The sequence below is a fragment of the Arabidopsis lyrata genome, assembly GCF_000004255.2.
Source record: "Arabidopsis lyrata subsp. lyrata unplaced genomic scaffold ARALYscaffold_7, whole genome shotgun sequence".
Classification (NCBI taxonomy): Eukaryota; Viridiplantae; Streptophyta; class Magnoliopsida; order Brassicales; family Brassicaceae; genus Arabidopsis; species Arabidopsis lyrata.
In genome coordinates this window covers 13,504,485-13,523,591 of record NW_003302549.1, presented here as the reverse complement: position 1 = coordinate 13,523,591, position 19,107 = coordinate 13,504,485, and the positions used below count along the sequence as shown (strand labels likewise).

At 35.1% G+C, this 19,107-nt stretch overlaps 2 protein-coding genes across 3 annotated transcripts; both read right to left on the bottom strand.

Moving 5' to 3' along the window:
* Positions 1-8,240: 8,240 nt before the first annotated feature.
* LOC9304314 (imidazoleglycerol-phosphate dehydratase 2, chloroplastic) lies at positions 8,241-10,251 on the bottom strand. The gene is made up of 8 exons (XM_002868196.2): positions 9,956-10,251; positions 9,730-9,851; positions 9,460-9,564; positions 9,267-9,359; positions 9,098-9,172; positions 8,942-9,004; positions 8,752-8,861; positions 8,241-8,532 (listed from the first exon to the last, which is right to left on the bottom strand). The coding sequence occupies exons 1-8, from the start codon at positions 10,173-10,175 to the stop codon at positions 8,505-8,507; spliced, it is 816 nt and encodes a 271-aa protein (XP_002868242.1). The 5' UTR covers positions 10,176-10,251; the 3' UTR covers positions 8,241-8,504.
* A 2,308-nt stretch (positions 10,252-12,559) lies between these two features.
* On the bottom strand, positions 12,560-17,737 carry LOC9306344 (increased DNA methylation 1). Of its 2 annotated transcripts, none has more exons than XM_021017505.1 (8): positions 15,348-17,737; positions 14,964-15,081; positions 14,782-14,870; positions 14,153-14,391; positions 13,952-14,038; positions 13,667-13,766; positions 13,364-13,571; positions 12,560-13,279 (listed from the first exon to the last, which is right to left on the bottom strand). In XM_021017505.1, exons 1-8 carry the CDS (start codon positions 17,448-17,450, stop codon positions 12,846-12,848), a joined length of 3,378 nt encoding a protein of 1,125 aa, XP_020873164.1. In that variant the 5' UTR covers positions 17,451-17,737; the 3' UTR covers positions 12,560-12,845. The 2 variants fall into 2 exon arrangements, with proteins under 2 accessions (XP_020873164.1, XP_020873165.1); XM_021017506.1 differs by having other exon boundaries at positions 12,560-13,276.
* Positions 17,738-19,107: the final 1,370 nt, after the last annotated feature.

The following is a 19,107-nucleotide window of genomic DNA, read 5'->3' as shown; positions in this document are numbered from 1 at the left end:
TCTGCAGCCTAATAAAAGAGTTCTTGATAAATGTAGAAATCATTTGCTGATTGATGAGTTTGGATATTACAATAATAACAAAATAACAAAAAAAAAAAAGCAAAATTGACGGTTTTTGTAGCCTGATGAAGGCGTTTCCTAATAATCTTAGAAATTGTTTGTTGATTGATGAGTTTGGTTATAACCATGATAATTAAAAAAAAGGAGCAAAATCGACTGTTTCCTGCAACCTAATAAAGACCTCTTGATAAATGTTGAAATTATTTACTGATTTTTTAGTTTGGATATAACAAAACAAAAGAGCAAAAATTGACGGTTTTCTGCATTCTGTTAAAAGAGATCTTGATAAACGTAGAAATCATTTGTTGATTGATGAGTTTAGGCTATAATAATGATAACGAAAAAAAGAGCAAAATTGACGGTTTTCTACAGACTCATGAAAAAACTCTTGATAAACGTAAAAAATTATTAGATGATGATGAGTTTGGCTATAACCATGATAACGAAAAAAAAAGAGTAAAATTGACGTCTTTCTCTAGGTTCATGAAAAATCACATGATAAACGTAGAATATATTTGCTGATGATGAATTTGGCTATAACCATGATAACAAAAAAAGAGGAAATTAACGGTTTTCTGCAGACTGAAGAACGAGCTCTCGATAAATGTAGAAATTATTTGCAGATTGATGAGTTTGGCTATAACCATTATAATGAAAAAATGAGCAAAACTGAAAGTTTTCTACAACCTGATGAAAGAGCTGTTGATTATCATAGAAATCATTTGCTGATTGATGAGTTTGGCTATCGCCACGGTATCAAAAAAAATTGAGTAAAATTGACGGTTTTCTATTCTCTAATGAAAGAGCTCTTGATAAACATAAAAATTAATTGATGATTGTTGAGTTATAACAATTATAACGAAAAAAGCAAAATAGACAGTTTCTCTGCAGCCTAATGAAAGAGCTCTTGATTAATGTTGAAATCATTTGCTAATTAATGGGTTTAGATATAACAATAATAACAAAAAAAATGAGCAAAATTGGCGGTTTTTGTAGCCTGATGAAGGTGTTTCCTGATAAACGTAGAAATCGTTTGTTGATTGATAACTTTAACTATAACCATGATAATAATAAAAAAGAGGAGCAAAATCGACGGTTTTCTGCAACCTAATAAAGAGCTTTTGATAAAATGTAAAAATTATTTACAGATTTATTAGTTTTGCTATAACAAAACAAGAGACCAAAAATTGATGGTTTTTTACATTCTGATGAAAGAGATCTTGATAAACCTAGAAATCGTTTGCTGAATGATGAGTTTGGCTATAACAATGATAACGAAAAAACTATTGACAAACGTAAAAATCATTTACTGATGATGAGTTTGGCTATAACCATTATAACAAAAAAGAGGAGAAAATTTTACGGTTTTCTGTAGTCTCATGAAAGAGCTCTTGATAAACGTAGAAATCGTTTGCTGATTGAAATTTTTTGCTATAACCATTATAACGGAAATTGAGCAAAATTGATAAGTTTTTACAGAATGATGAAAGAGCTCTTGAAAAACGTAGAAATCATTTGCTGCTTGATGAGATAGGCTATAACCATGATAACAAAAAAAATGAGCAAAACTAACAGTTTTTTACAGCCTAATGAAACACCTATTGATAAACGTAGAAATTATTTTCTGATTTATGAGTTTAGAATCATGATAAAAAAAAAAAAAACAAGAAGAGCAAAAATGAAGGTTTTATGCAGCCTCATGAAAAAGTTCTTGATAAACGTAGAAATCATTTGTTGATGGTGAGTTTGGCTATACTTGGATAGCAAAAAACAAGAGAGCAAAATTGACGGTTTTATCCTATTTGATGAAGGAGCTCTTGATAAATGTATAAATTATTTGCTAATTGAAGAGTTTTGCTATAATCATTATAACGAAAAATGGGTAAAATTGACAGTTTTCTGCAATTATATAAAAATGCCCTTCATAACCGTAAATATCATTTGCTGATTGATGAGTTTGGCTATAACCATGATTAAAAAAAAAAGTTGATGGGTTTCTACAACGTAATAAAAGAGCCCTTGATAAACGTAAAATTTTTTTGCTCATTGATGAGTGTGGCTATAACCATGATAACAAAACAAGAGAGACAAAATTGACGGCTTTTGGCAATCCGATGAAAGAGAACTTGATAAACATAAAATCATTTGCAGATTGATGAGTTTGACTAAAACTATAATAACGAAAACAATGAACAAAATTGACGGTTTTCTGCAAGTTCAAAAAATATAACTTGATAAACGTAGAAATTATTTGCTCATTGATGTGTTTGGATATAAGCATGATAACAAAACAAGAGAACCAGAATTGACGGCTTTCTATAGTCTAATGAAAGAGATATTGATAAACCTAGAAATCGTTTGCTGATTGATGAGTTTGGCTATAACAATGATAACGAAAAAGGAGCAAAATTGACGGTTTTCTACAGGCTCACGAAAAAACTATTGACAAACGTAGAAATAATTTATTGATGATGAGTTTGGCTATAACCATGATTAAAAAAAAAAAGTTGATGGGTTTCTGCAACGTAATGAAAGAGCCCTTGATAAACGTAAACATTATTTGTTCATTGATGAGTGCTGCTATAACCATGGTAACAAAACAAGAGAGACAAAATTGACGGCTTTCTACAATCCGATGAAAGAGAACTTGATAAACATAGAAATCATTTGCAGATTGATGAGATTGACTATAACTATAATAACGAAAAATATTAAATAAAATTGACGGTTTTCTGCAAGCTTAGGAAAAAGAACTTGATAAACGTAGAAATTATTTGCTCATTGATGTGTTTGGCTATATAACCATGATAACAAAACAAGAGAACCTGAATTGACGGCTTTCTATAGTCTAATGAAAGAGATCTTGATAAACCTAGAAATCGTTTGCTGATTGATGAGTTTGGCTATCACAATGATAACGAAAAAGGAGCAAAATTGACGGTTTTTTGCAGGCTCACGAAAAAACTATTGACAAACATAGAAATCATTTACTGATGATGAGTTTGGCTATAACCATGATAACAAAAAAAGAGGAGAAGATTTGACTGTTTTCTGTAGTCTCATGAAAGAGCTCTTGATAAACGTAGAAATCGTTTGCTGCTTGATGAGATAGGATATAACCATGATAACAAAAAAATGAGCGAAACTAACGTTTTTTTCCAGCCTAATGAAACACCTATTGATAAATGTAGAAATTATTTTCTAATTTATGAGTTTATAACCATGATAAAAAAAAACAAGAAAAGCAAAAATGAAGGTTTTATGCAGCTTCATGAAAAGCTCTTGATAAACGTATAAAACATTTGTTGATGGTGAGTTTGGCTATAACCAGGATAACAAAAAACAAGAAAGCAAAATTGACGGTTTTCTCCTATTTGATGAAAGAGCTCTTGATAAATGTATAAATTATTTGCTAATTGAAGAGTTTTACTATAACCATTATAACGGAAAATAGGTAAAATTGACAGTTTTTTGCAACTTTATAAAATTGCCCTTGATAACCATAAATATCATTTGCTGATTGATGAGTTTGGCTATAACCATGATTAAAAAAATAAAATTGATGGGTTTCTACAACGTAATGAAAAAGCCCTTGATAAACGTAAAAATTATTTGCTCATTGATGAGTGTGGCTATAACCATGATAAGAAAACAAGAGAGACAAAATTGACGGCTTTCTTCAATCCGATAAAAGAGAACTTGATAAACATAGAAATCATTTGCAGATTGATGAGTTTGACTATAACTATAATAACGAAAAACAATAAACAAAATTGACGGTTTTCTGCAAGTTCATAAAAAGAACTTGATAAACGTAAAAATTATTTGCTCATTAATGTGTTTGGCTATAACCATGATAACAAAACAAGAGAACCATAATTGAAGGCTTTCTATAGTCTAATGAAAGAGATCTTTATAAACCTAGAAATCGTTTGATGATTGATGAGTTTGGCTATAACAATGATAACGAAAAAGGAGCAAAATTGACGGTTTTCTGCAGGCTCACGAAAAAACTATTGACAAACGTAGAAATAATTTACTGATGATGAGATTGGCTATAACCATGATAAAAAAAAAAGTTGATGGGTTTATGCAACGTAATGAAAGAGCCTTTGATAAACGTAAAAATTATTTGTGCATTGATGAGTGCTGCTATAACCATGATAACAAAACAAGAGAGACAAAATTGACGGCTTTCTGCAATCCGATGAAAGAGAACTTGATAAACATAGATATCATTTTGCAGATTGATATGTTTGACTATAACTATAATAACGAAAAATAATGAACAAAATTGACGGTTTTCTGCAAGCTCATGAAAAGAACTTGATAAATGTAGAAAACATTTGTTGATGGTGAGTTTTGCTATAACCATTATAACGGGAAATGAGCAAAATTGATAAGTTTTTACAGAATGATGTAAGAGCTCTTGATAAACGTAGAAATCATTTGCTGCTTGATGAGATAGGCTATAACCATGATAACAAAAAAATGAGCGAAACTAACGGTTTTTTTACAGCCACCTATTGATAAACTTAGAAATTATTTTCTGATTTATGAGTTTATAACCATGACAAAAAAACAAGAAGAGCAAAAATAAAGGTTTTATGCAGCCTCATGAAAAAGCTCTTGATAAACGTAGAAAACATTTGTTGATGGTGAGTTTGGCTATAACCAGGTTAACAAAAACAAAAAAGAAAAATTGACGGTTTTCTCCTATTTAATGAAAGAGCTCTTGATAAATGTATAAATCATTTGCTAATTGAATAGTTTTGCTATAACAATTATAACGGAAAATGGGTAAAATTGACAATTTTCTTCAACTTCATAAAAATGCCCTTGATAACCATAAATATCATTTGCTGATTGATGAGTTTGGCTATAACCATGATTAAAAAAAAAAGTTGATGGGTTTCTCCAACGTAATGAAAGAGTCCTTGATAAACGTAAAAATTATTTGCTCATTGATGAGTGTGGCTATAACCATGATAACAAAACAAGAGAGACAAAATTGACGGCTTTCTGTAATCCGATGAAAGAGAACTTGATAAACATAGAAATCATTTGCAGATTGATAAGTTTGACTATAACTATAATAACGAAAAATATTGAATAAAATTGACGGTTTTCTTCAAGCTTATGAAAAGAATTTGATAAACGTAGAAATTATTTGCTCATTAATGTGTTTGGATATAACCATGATAACAAAACAAGAGAACCAGAATTGACGGCTTTCTATAGTCTAATGAAAGTGATCTTTATAAAACTAGAAATCGTTTGATGATTGATAAGTTTGGCTATAACAATGATAACGAAAAAGGAGCAAAATTGACGGTTTTCTACAGACTCACTAAAAAACTATTGACAAACGTAGAAATCATTTACTGATGATGAGTTTGACTATAACCATGATAACAAAAAAAGAGGAGAAGATTTGACGGTTTTATGTAGTCTCATGAAAGAGCTCTTTATAAACGTAGAAATCGTTTGCTGATTGAAAAGTTTTGCTATAACCATTATAACGGAAAATGAGCAAAATTGATAAGTTTTTACAGAATGATGAAAGAGCTCTTGATAAACGTAGAAATCATTTGCTGCTTGATGAGATAGGCTATAACCATGATAAAAAAAATGAGAGAAACTAACGGTTTTTTTACAGCCTAATGAAGCACCTATTGATAAACGTAGAAATTATTTTCTGATTTATGAGTTTATAACCATGATAAAAAAAATAAGAAGAGCAAAAATGAAGGTTTTATGCAGCCTCATGAAAAAGCTCTTGATAAACGTAGAAACCATTTGTTGATGGTGAGTTTGGCTATAACCTGGATAACAAAAAACAAGAGAGCAAAATTGAACGTTTTCTCCTATTTGATGAAAGAACTCTTGATAAATGTATAAATTATTTGCTAATTGAAGAGTTTTGCTATAACCATTATAACGGAAAATGGGTAAAATTGACAGTTTTCTGTAACTTTATAAAAATGCCCTTGATAACTGTAAATATCATTTGCTGATTGATGAGTTTGGCTATAACCATGATAAAAAAAAAATGTTGATTGGTTTCTTTAACGTAATGAAAGAGCCCTTGATAAACGTAACTATTATTTGCTCATTGATGAGTGTGGCTATAACTATGATAACAAAACGAGAGAGGCAAAATTGACGGCTTTCTGTAATCCGATGAAAGAGATCAACTTGATAAGCATAGAAATCATTTGCAGATTGATGAGTTTTACTATAACTATAATAACGAAAAACAATGACCAAAATTGACGGTTTTCTGCAAGCTCATGAAAAAGAACTTGATAAACGTATAAATTATTTGCTCATTGATGTGTTTGGCTATAACCATGATAACAAAACAAGAGAACCAAGAATTGACGGTTTTCTATAGTCTAATGAAAGAGATCTTGATAAACCTAGAAATCGTTTGCTGATTGATGAGTTTGGCTATAACAATTATAACGAAAAAGGAGCAAAATTGACGATTTTCTGCAGGATCACGAAAAAACTATTGTCAAACGTATAAATCATTTACTGATGATGAGTTTGGCTATAACCATGATAACAAAAAAATTAGCGAAACTAACGGTTTTTTACAGCATAATGAAACACCTATTGTTAAACGTATAAATTATTTTTTTATTTATGAGTTTATAACCATGATAAAAAAAAAGAAGAGCAAAAATGATGGTTTTATGCAGCCTCATGAAAAAGCTCTTGATAAACGTAGAAATTGTTTGTTGATGATGAGTTTGGCTATAACCAGGATATCAAAAAAAAAAGAGCAAAACTGACGGTTTTCTCCTATTTGATGAAAGAGCTCTTGATAAACGTAGAAATCATTTGCTGCTTGATGAGATAGGCTATAACCATGATAACAAAAAAACGAGCGAAACTAATAGTTTTTTTACAGCCTAATGAAACACATGTTGATAAACGTAGAAATGATTTTCTGATTTATGAGTTTATAACCATGTGAAAAAAACAAGAAGATCAAAAATGATGGTTTTATGTAGCCTCATGAAAAAGCTCTTGATAAACGTAGAAATTATTTGTTGATGATGAGTTTGGCTATAACCAGGATAACAAAAAGAAAAGAGATCAAAATTGACGGTTTTCTTCTGTCTGATGAAAGAGCTCTTGATAAATGTATAAATTATTTTCTAATTGAAGAGTTTTGCTATAACCATTATAACGGAAAAATGGGTAAAATTGACTGTTATCTGCATCGTTATAAAAATGCCCTTAAAAACCGTAAATATCATTTGCTGATTGATGAGTTTGGCTATAACTATGATAAAAAAAAAAAAATTGATGTGTTTCTGCAACGTAATAAAAGAACCCTTGATAAACGTAAAAATTATTTTCTCATTGATGAGTGTGGCTATAACCATGATAACAAAACAAGAGATACAAAATTGACGGTTTTCTACAATCCGATGAAAGAGAACTTGATAAACGTAGAAATCATTTGCAGATTGATGAGTTTGACAAGAAATAGTCAGTATTACCGACGAGATGCTTTGTTGGTAATTATTTTTTGGTTTTTTTCGGTTCACAATCAAAACTCTAAAGTTGGCGACTGAACGTTAACTTTTTCTGGTGTTCTAAATCGGATGTCATGAATCCTGAAAACTGTTGGGGTCAGATCCCACACATTTTTGGTAGGATCCACTTGGATCTGTCCACGTCACAATTTGGTATGCGTAATCCGGATCTCAGTATTACCGACGAGTTGCTTTGTTGGTAAGTATTTTTTGTTTTTTCCCGTTTACAATCAAAACTCTAAAGTTGGCGACTGAACATTTACTGTTTATGGTGTTCTAAATTGGATGTCAGGAATCCTGAAAACGACCAAGTACCTATCATCACACGCAAGGAGAATGCCATGGAGTGATTGTGTTCGTTGATTTCTTATTTTCTTGCAATTTTGTTTAGAAGATGATTTATTATTATTTTCTTAGCATTTATAATATTATTGAATTTTTTAATTTCAACATTTACCATATTTTATTACACTAAACCCTAAACAATTTACCATATTTTCTTACACTAACACCTAAACAATCCCTTATCTCACATGATTTTACCATTCTCACAGCATTATTCCCGCGCATTTGCGCGGGCAATCACCTAGTTTTGGTGATTTCAAGTGAACCCAGAAGAACCAAAGAGATCAATAAGATCCGTGAGAGCAACAATAACCAATCTAAGTGCACTGACAAGGATTACACTACTGTACATTGGGTGAAAGCAAAAACAAAATCAAATTCTGAGATAGTAAAAAAGCAGTCTCCAACAACACAATATAGATGAACTTAAAATACACTGACCTTTGCAAATGAACAAAGATTCAGCAGGTTTGACATTGTACATAAGAAAACTGATCCTTTCCCATGAACTCAGAACAGTAGACTGAAACTCTTTTTCACCACCTCTTATGACCGAGACAAGACTCCTTTTGAACTGCAAATGTACCGTAAACTTAGAACGTCAGACTTGTTTTATCATCATGTACAGTCTTTCCAGCCATATTTTGCTTCTTTCCAATATTGAATGACCAAATATTTTTCAATAAATATTGAATGGTGAATGACATGTGTAGTGTGTATTAGTGTGTGTGCCTTTTCTCTGAGGTAAGATTTTGATTAAGATTAGGTTTGCATCTATGAGTCGAAGTCAGACCTTGGTATTGTCTCACCGCGACGTGGATCAGACTCTGTTGCTTGTCGGAGAGCCCTTGCAAAGGCCTTAAAGGTCGCCTCTATTATGTGATGAGAGTTTTTACCAGCAAGCTGTCATAACAAATTGATCTCAGAGATAATTGTTAAGTAAAAGGTTAATTTTCTGTTATGAAAGATTGGAATCGTTATACCTGTCGAATGTGAAGTGTCATACCAGAAGTATTCACCAATGACTGGAAGAAGTGTTCCACCAACTAAATGGGAAAAGAGTCATTTAGTGATTTAACAAAACAAGAAAACAATAGAAAAACCTAAAACTGGATACTTAAAACCTAAATGTGAAGGACCTGAGTGTCGTATGTTCCTACTCTCTGGGTTGGAATCTCTAAGTTGTAGCCAAGATATGGTCTACCAGATAGATCCTGCGAGATTTTCATCCATCAACAACGACAAAATACTTCCGGAAACATACTATTATATAGATACAACAGCAAGTTCACAGATTGTGTGTCATACTAGGGAAACATGTATAAGTGCTTCATCAAGAGGAGCTGTAAAATCGCCAAAACGGTTAATCCCTTTCCGCTCCCCAAGTGCCTTCAACAAAGCCTGACAGAAACAAAAATAGCAATATACAACTACAACTTCCAAAGAATGCTACTCTCTGAACTCACTAAATAGACAATGAAACAAGCACTTCACTACTTACCGTTCCAATGGCAAGCGCAACATCTTCATTCGTATGGTGATCATCAATATGAATATCACCAGTAGCTCTTACGTGTACATCGAACAATCCATGTGAAGCAAGTTGCTAACCAAAGAATCACAAACAACAATTTATCAAATCTCAAGAAAACATATATAAAATGGACAGATTCATAGGTATTTAAACTCATGCCAGTATCATAAAGGATCAAACTTGAAGAAATTTTCAAGTTGTCAAAAATTGAATTGATAGAGAGAAAGGTTTACTTACATCTAACATATGATCAAGGAAAGGAATCCCAGTGGAGCTATCTGAAACTCCATTACCATCCAAATTAAGCTTCACTGATACATTTGTTTCCTTTGTTTCTCTCTTCACTTCACCTATTCGAGCTGATCGAATCAACCCAAACCAACAAAAACTTAAGAAACCAGGAAATGGACAGTCGGATTGAGATTGAGATAAATCTCTCAGCTATATATTTCAAGATGTTTACCTGATTCGATTGGAGAAGCGGTGGTAATCGCCGGAAAACCGTTACCTCCGGGAGGAGAAGAAGCGCAAGAGATAGATTGACGATGCTGAGATTGAGAATCCATCCGTAGGAATCGAGGAGGAAATGGATAAGAAGCGATTGATGTTCGTGGAGGAAGTAAAACCCTAGAGCTGAGATTTGGTCTCAGAAGCTGAGCCGGTGAAGAAGAGAGCAACTCCATGGTTTAGTCGGAGTAGAGAAAGACCACTAGATGAGACTTTTGATTTTGTTACTTAAACCACAACGACGTCGAATAACATCAATGTCTTTTAAACATATATAGCAAATGGGAACTGTGTTTGCCTTTGCTCTTGTAGCTTGATGGTCTGCGAAGGCACTGTCAAGTGCAACGCGGGACGTGTTCGATGCTTCGAGAGCAAAGGCAGTGAGAACCAGACAGAGAGGAGTATTAAATCAGTGCACCTCTTCTTAGTTTATAGAGGTTTTACTGCATATGAATCATATATGAGGTATTCTAAAATACCTCTTTTTTTTTTTTTTAAGTAAAAAAAGAAAACAAAAACAAAAATAGATTTAGTTGAATAAGTGGTATTGTTGAATTGATGGAAATATTGGCTGAATTAGTTGAATAAAACAATTGATACATCATTTGGTGAATAATGAAGAACTGTGGCTGAATTTCTTCAAATAGACAACGAATTGTTACATTTGTTTTTGCAAATAGCTGATCATTTTTTTTTTTTTTTTGTCAACTGGAATTATATTAAAGATAGAGAGATTTACAACAGGCTTGAGAAAAGTCATTCCAAAAAATGGGCCAAAGGGCAAGAAACACCAATCTAAAAGTCAAACCTGAGAAAAACATACAACAGGGCAACAAACAAAATAATATAACTCCCAAAAGAACAAGAAGCCAAAAAACAGCAAGACCTTCAGCCCACAGAAGTTAGAACTCTCTCATCTCTAAAGACACCAAGGAGCCAAGAAGGAAAACTTGAGGCCACATACGATTGAAGCCTACACTCCTTAGTAACACTTTGAGAAATGAGATTAGCACCTCTATTTGAAGCCACCGATTCCAAACACACTCTCCAATCTGCAATTACCTTTACAACCTCCATTATCTCTGAAGCATGATATTTGAAGGAAGGCCAAGCTTGTGGTCTGTTCATCACACCTTCCAACACCGCAGATTCCACTCCAAAAATAACTCTGTTAATTCTATGGCTAACCATACTTTCAACAGCCCAAACAATGCTCAAGAAATGAGCCTCCACCAATGAGTTGATATTAGTGAAAGTTCGTCGACTATGCATCAAAACATTGCCTAAATCATTCCTTAAAACCCACGCGACTCCTGCCAAACTATTTCTTCTAGACCAAGACAGCCCAACGTTGCACTTGAACCACTCCAGAGGTGGAGGAAACCAACGGGCAGCAGGGGACAAAGCTTCCAAAGTTGATCCCGCGAGAGCCTCTTGATCCAATAAAAACTTCCTTTCACCTTCCACCACTTGAGCCGCAAACCAATCCTCAACATCTTCCCTCACTTTCATCATTGTTTCTACTGCAGAAAATCTTTTACCTTCAAAAAAGAAAAGATTTCTATTTTTCCAAATCCTCCAAATGATCCAAGGGAAACTTCTTCTCAACTCAATTGGCCACTTTAGGTTATCTCTGTTTATCAAAAAGTGATATATATTTGAGTAAACAGAACCCCTTTCAAACCCAACTCCGGAGAAGGAAAATCCGACAAAGCCCACACTTGTCTTGGAAATGCACATCCAAACAGAACATGGTGAATAGATTCTCCTTCACAGCCACAAGATTGACACCTAGAGTCTATCTTCATACCTCTATAAGACAGGAGATCCACAACTGGGATGGAACCACTTAAAACCTTCCACAAAAAGACCTTTATCTTTGGTTCTGTTTTTAGCTTCCACACTTGGATTTTCAGCTCATTAAGTGATGGTTGCATTAAGGCTTGAGCAGCCACATCACCTAAATTAAGAGAAGACACTAACCAATACCCCGACTTGACTGAGTAGTCTCCACTCAAATGCAAATAGCTGATCATATATCAGTATTTTTTCACAAAATTCCTGCAAATTCCATTAATGACATCACATCAGCGTCTTTCTTAGAAAAGTCAAGTTGCTAGCGTTAAAAATAATATGAAGCGTGATGTTGATCGCCTTGGTTCTCGTAGCTTATCTGGTCAGCGTAGGCATTGCTCAAGCAACGCTTGACGTGTTCGATGCTCGAGACAGGCATTGAGAGAGATGGAGAAAGAGAGAGATCAAACAAAACTAAACGATTATTAATAATAAATAATCGGGTAATATGAGGTATTCTAAAATACCTCTTTTTTTTTAACAACAAAATTAACAAAAAAAAAAATTACTATTATTATATACGGTGATTCAGATTTAACAATGGTTAAACTGATGGGAAAGTTGGTTGAATTAGTTGGAAAACAACAATTGATACGTATGTCATTTTGGCGAATAATGAAGAATTGTGACTGAATTTTCTCAAATATGATGAGAATGTGAATAGAAAACAAATTGTTCTATTTTCCACCAAATTCACTATTTGGGAGAAAATGCAACGATCATCCAATGCTTCATCAAAACAATTATTAAGAGGAACAAACGAGAAGACAACACAGAAGAGAGGCGCGCAATAAAGAGGGCAAAAAAAACCTCACCGTGGTGAAGCTTGGCGGCGAGAGAAGGGCTCAAAAGCCATGAACATATACAATATAAAATATATGCATAAAACATATATAAACATTATTAACAAATTCTATTCGAAAAAAGCGATTCTGGTGTTTGTACTAGACACCAAAATGCTTAAAAAGACAGATCAGCAATTCAACTCTGTTTCATTGCGTTTCCGGAGAATCATCATCCCCTGAACCATACACATCTCCGTTTGCCATTTCACCAGTGTCTACCGGAGAACGGATAATGTGATCTAAGAAAGCCATGTCGCTGTTCCGTTGAGGAGGAGACTCAATTAAACTATCTTCCTCATCTTCTCCAACAAAAGGACTAAAGGAAGTTTTGCAGTCCATGTGCTTCTCCATATCTGATGATCTCGCCATGTTTGAAATTTTGCACTCGGTCTCTTGCATTTTGGGGTATCCATTGTGGACTGGACTATCTCGGGAAGCGGAATTTTCATCCGTAAACAGTTGGTGTTCGACCACATAATCTGGTATTGGTTTATCTCCTGAAGGAGATGCGATCTCCAAGACGGAAACTTCATTAGTCTTGATCGCAGAATTGGTGCCTTCATTGCATGGGTCACATTCTTCTTGACAAATAGTAAAGCCAAAGTAAGAAAATTGATAAGAAAGAAAAAGATGAAGAAAAAGCTAAATTGATATTAAAGTAAAACCTGTCTCAACAACAGACTCAGCATGTCTTGGTGCTAACAGCTCTTTCTGTAACACATCAATGCCAGGGAAGGCTAGCAGATTCATGGACCGCATTTCTTTCTTCAGAGAATCCTCGACATGTCGAAACCCGAATTTTGATATCCAAACATGGCTAAAGTCAGCGGTTGCAGGGATAATAAGTAACTTGACTTTGAGACGTTGAAGAGCCTTCACATCAAAAGACATAAAGAACCAGAAAAGATATTAGCAGAGTTTTAAAGAAAGAGTCAGTTAACTTCGCTACATCAAAGTTTTGCACTTACTGATTCAATGACGCTGAAAAGCCGCCGGCACATCCCTTGGTGTCTGTAGACATGCCGAGTTCCAATGAACGGCATCTCAGCTAGATGGTTACCATGAAATCTAAAGAGAAGGGTAAATATCGTTAAATAACCAGTGCATCAAAACAAACGAAATTCTTAAAGTGCATAAGATAAGCATGCACAAACGAAATAAATCTTGACACTAGCATTATCTCTGCCATCCTTTTTGTTGCCATCTCACATAGGATTAAAACTAAAACAAAGGATTATCAGGAGGGGAATAACCTAATAGATGCAGAAGCAACTACTTCGTCGCCTCTCTCAAGAAGAGCAGTATAGAATCCACCAAAGTTCAGCCGATTGAAGTTCGACCTAAGAAAAGCAATGTATAAGCGAAGACCAACACAAAGCAAAATAAATAAATAAAAAAAACAAAATGCAGTTTAATAACGCAGACAAAAAAATTTGAAGTGCTGAAAAGCTTACCCACAATTGTAAAGGACATTTCGTACTATATTCACACCACTCCGTCTGTCAACAATGGGCAAAAAGCATTCATCCATGACAGTCAGAGCTAATGCAAGCTTGGAATTGTTTTCCACAATATGAGGGTGTTCACCTAAGAATAAATCTGAATCTGCACATTCCCTATGAACTAGAGACCATGAAAATCCAGCTTCCAACTCATGTTTGACACCAACATACTTCTTGACACCTTCGGAGAGCTGAAATCAACAATAAATTTCTCTGACAGAATGCTTTGGTAAAGGACAAAAAATATTTGGGAATCACACAGGATATTATACTCATGTCTTTCAGAATTCAGTTATGCCCGTCAACAAGGCATGGTATGTTGACACTTCATACCAGGATTATGGCCACAACATGTCTAGCTTGGTTAAAAAGGTACAAAATTCTAACTGGAGCATGCAACGTCCACTAATCTAATGGCAATCATAATAAAAAGTCTTTTTTATCAACAGAAAATACTAGGTAACAAAATATGGATCAGTCACCTAGCAATTTTAATCTACGTTGTACCGCCTAGAAGCTACACCACGCTTTTATAAACTGAATGAAATTTGCAAGGGTTAAGAGACTTGAAAGAAAAGTACCGCTTTGCACTTCTTCCCACAAAAAGAGATAATTGGTTCAGTGGTATCGGCTGGGGTAACGTTTGCCTCCAGCATGCATGATTTGTGATCTAGAAAAGGGAGAACATCAACTAGATACTACAAACAAAACTGAGTGACAACAAAAATGTAATATTCAAGGCAGGGAAAAACTAATGACATACATTTTTTCTCACACATTTTGCAGGTATTTGCATCCGCGGTCTGAGTAACATCTTCAATAACTGCCCTACAGAATTTGCATGTACAATTGGGGCAATGCCAATCACCAAGAGGAAACATCTGTAATTGAACCTCAAAAAGATCCAATCAGGCATCAGATGACCCTAAAACAACCCTGGTGTAGTTAAAAGTCAACGACACTTCAGCTCAATAGAGTTTACGTATGTATTGAATCTTGTCCGTTCATTTAGCTAAAAGTATTATTGTTCTAAAACCTGTTTATACAGAGCACCGCATAAACCATTGTACCTTGTAAATTTGCATAGCTTAGCACTGATTGTCAAAAATAAACAAAACAAGACATATATACAGCAAAATCAGCATACCCGTATGTCTAGGCATCTTTGGTGGAAAGTTGAGGGACAACCATCACAGCAAACTAAATCACCTCCATCTCCACAAATACCACAAGCATCGTCATTTGGATCATCAGCAATTACATCTACCGAACAAAAACCAATGTTCCCAGCACCCTTTTGCTTATCCCATGCATCTATTTGGCATTGAAAAAGAGAAACCCCAGTATTCAAAAATATGTTCTGAAATGGCTGCCGCAATTTGCTTCCAGCATGTATCTCAAACTTTGAAACTGAAAGAATTTTACTACAGCAACCACAGTGAATCCCGTCTCTTGTTATCCAACCCTCAAGCATTGCGTGTGTCCGTCGTTGGTTCATGTACATCACCTTTTCACTCAACTTTAAGGTTCCACTATCAATCAGCCATGCCAGTATCGTCTGTTTTTCAGATGAGGGTACAAAACCATCACCCTCTGAATTATCTCCTCTGACTGGACGCCGTACCGACAGCGTACTCCTAACATGTTTGCTACTTTTCCCTCCATCCACATGGTGAGAGGAGGAACCAGTTGACTTTTCAGTTTGGTGATGCAAAGGGCTTGCACTTTTTGAAGTTGTACCCCGTGAACTATCTCTGCTATTGACCTCATTCTTCACAGACATGACATCTCGCTGTTCTTTATGAAAATACCTGTCATCGTTTCCTACTTCATTTTTAATAGCTAAGAAATTTCTTGCAAAAGTCGCTTTTCCAACGCTATCACTGGCAGATTGTTCCTCACTTTTCATATCTTTTTCAATCTTTCTTTTGGTTTTCCTTGTTAACTGACTGAGTATCTCATCGGAGATCAGTGTAAATGTGGAACTATCTTCACAAGGCTTGGCTTTTTCCCCACTATTTAACTGCTTCAGAAGTGCTTCATAGGCCTTTATAATAGACCAATACGCTGTTCCCCTAGGACTTATATAAACTGCATCTAGGTAGTCTCTATTCTTCCTAGGTCTATAGTCAATCGTCCACCCTGCTTCCAGTAACATTTCCCTGATTCGCTCACGTAATCTTTGTTTTTCTGTGCCTGAACCACGCCTAATCTTTCCATCTCTGATTTTTGAAGGCATTGACACTTCAGGTAAAGTATTTTCTCCTCCAGTGCTTGAAATATGAGAGGGCTTATGAGGTTGTATTATTCTCTTCTGCAGCCGCCCCGAGCTATCACTATCTTCAGAATCTTGGTCCTGTCCCTTACTCTTCATGGTTAAGGACATAGGCATTTTTAACCCGTTCGACTGTATTCTGGCCGGGGGAAGCAGTTTCGGCAACTTTTCAGTTTTTAGAGTGGTTGGCGACTGAATAGCAACACGTATTTTACCAGTCTCTTGAATCTTTGAGCCATATTGAGATTGTTCAGCTTTCGCATTTTGCAGTGACCCTCCTATCTTATTCTGCTTGTTCACCATAACCTTGAGGACACCATTTTTCCCCTGCACCCTAATTGGTTCATCGAAATTCATGTCATGCTTGTACCTCCTCTGCAACAACAACGCAGGAGTAGTTTTACCTTCGTTTCCACTAACCTTACACATGTTTCTATAACCTTGATTACCAAAACCTATGTTCCCTGATCCATCTAAATACGGTTTTCTTCTCTTCTCAACATCTAAATCTTTACGACTAGAACCAGTTCCATATTCCCTACCATTCCCAAATTGAGCAGAACCCAAATAAGCTTTCTTACCAATATCAACTCCACTTCCATCAAACGACCTCCTCATCCTCATTGCCAACAATTCATCTTCACTCTCCTCATCATCATCATCATCATCATCGTCATCATCATCTAATCTATGCCTCTTACTCTCCTTCCACTCTCTACTCTTCCCCACAAAACGACTCTCTTCTACATTAAGATAGTGTCGCATATTTTGAGGGATCGCAAATTTATCGCTAGACTCAGAATCACTCAAAATCATCCTAGACCTCTTATTGGACTCCCAATTCGGACGATTCTCAGAAAACGAACAAATCCTACCAACACCATCGTTCTTCTTCACAATCAAGCAACCAGAGGAACTTCTCTTCTTTATCAATACCCCTGGAGATTCACCAGATCTCCTCCCACCTCTATCCATCTACACAACACCTTAATTTTCCCCAATTTCGAAAATGCAATCACCAGAGACCATGAATCTCCAACGTCGATGAACCCTAGGAACGCCAGATCTAAATCGACGATAGATCGATCTGCAAATATTCCCTCAATGAGAGGTAACTGCAGCGAATAATATCCGACGCTACAACGGATGGCTCCGCCGATCAGATAACATGGATTACTCCGGCGGCGGTGGGCGGAGATGTAATTTTCCGGCCACCAACAACGATATAAATTGGGAGAAAGAGATGAGACATGAGAGTTTGTTTCACACGGCCTAATTAGTAATTATATGTCCACTGTCAAAAAAAAAAAAAAAAAGTCATTATTATTGATTTATTGTAAATAGAATTTTTTGTTAAATTTAAATTTAATTGTAATTAATTATGGGTTGCTTAATTTTTTCTTAAACGTTGTAGGTTTGTACGTACCTTTTCTGTTTCCCTCCAAATCTCGTTGGACGATGCAAAATCTCTTAGCGATGTAAGACGTGGCAGAATCTTAGCGCTATTTCTCGATAATAAAGTATGACGTGGCAATATCTCATCGCTTCGACAATAGGTCACAGGTTTAATTTGGAAAAAATATCGTTTAATAGTCTAATTTTTTGTACAAAAAAAAAATAGTCCAACTTTCAAAAAATGGCAGTTTTAACTTCGAACTCTATAAATGGCCAGTTTATACATGAATAAAAAGTTGACTAGCCATCTGAACCAATTGAATGCGTTCACCAAGCCAAAACGACACACCGTTAACAGGCACTAATAGAACAGCTAACACCTGTTAACGAGTCTCCGTTAATGCCAAATACAACGTCATTTTACATTTAAACGAAACCACCGAAATCGATTTCGTTTTTATCCCCAAATCATAAACCTCAAATTCCTAAAACTCCCAATTTCAATTCTTTGAGCTTTCAATCTCAATCTTCATCGAATTCTCGATCTTGAGCTCAAGAAATGAGTTGCAATTCTGGGAATTCTTGCGTTCAAGACGGAGGCTGTGGGTTTCCTTCGAAGTGTCATTGCGGGTTAGACGTCGTCATCTAGACATCGGCGACGAAGCAGAACCCTGGAAGACCTTTCTTCCTTTGTCCAACCAAACAAGATGTAAGTGGATTTGATTTTATGTCTATTTGGGTTTCGCAGATAAAAGAATAATGTTTGTAAATGCAGGATCATTTGTTTAGATGGGTCGAAGATGGTGTATACGAGGAGGTTGTTGATGCTATGCCAAAATTCTCCATCATTGACAGCGAGATAGTAAATGCCAAATTTGAGGTTGCTGTCGAGATTGAAGAGTTAAAGGTTATGATCAAAGAATTGAAGGAAGAAGGAATGTGGAGCAAAAGGGAGATCAAGAAATGGAAAATGATGATCAAATTGTGCTTGGTGTGCCTTTGTGTTACTGTCATTGTCCTTGTTATCCTACTGTTTGGTTTTGGAGACAAAAAACAAAATTTTGTTCTTGGTTACTAGTTTTGCATTAGTGTCTTATTTGGTTTCATGTTTCAGGCTCTTCATCGTCCTCTTCAACTCTGACTTTCCTTCGTTTTCTTCGTCGACCTGGAGCACGAGCTTCAGCTTCATCTCCCACAACAGAATCTGAAACTACATTCGTTAGAGCTTCCTCTTCTC

Excerpts from the sequence above, each read along its gene's own strand:
- LOC9304314 (XM_002868196.2), bottom strand. The coding sequence starts at position 10,175 with ATGGAGTTGCTCTCTTCTTCACCGGCTCAGCTTCTGAGACCAAATCTC. Across the intron at positions 9,565-9,729 it reads TCCTTGATCATATGTTAGAT|CAACTTGCTTCACATGGATT; the intron begins GTAAGTAAACCT and ends TTCTTTGGTTAG. Across the intron at positions 9,173-9,266 it reads CACTTATACATGTTTCCCTA|GATCTATCTGGTAGACCATA; the intron begins GTATGACACACA and ends AAAATCTCGCAG.
- LOC9306344 (XM_021017505.1), bottom strand. The coding sequence starts at position 17,450 with ATGGATAGAGGTGGGAGGAGATCTGGTGAATCTCCAGGGGTATTGATA. Across the intron at positions 15,082-15,347 it reads AAAGATGCCTAGACATACGG|ATGTTTCCTCTTGGTGATTG; the intron begins GTATGCTGATTT and ends GTTCAATTACAG. Across the intron at positions 14,871-14,963 it reads CAAAATGTGTGAGAAAAAAT|ATCACAAATCATGCATGCTG; the intron begins GTATGTCATTAG and ends TCCCTTTTCTAG.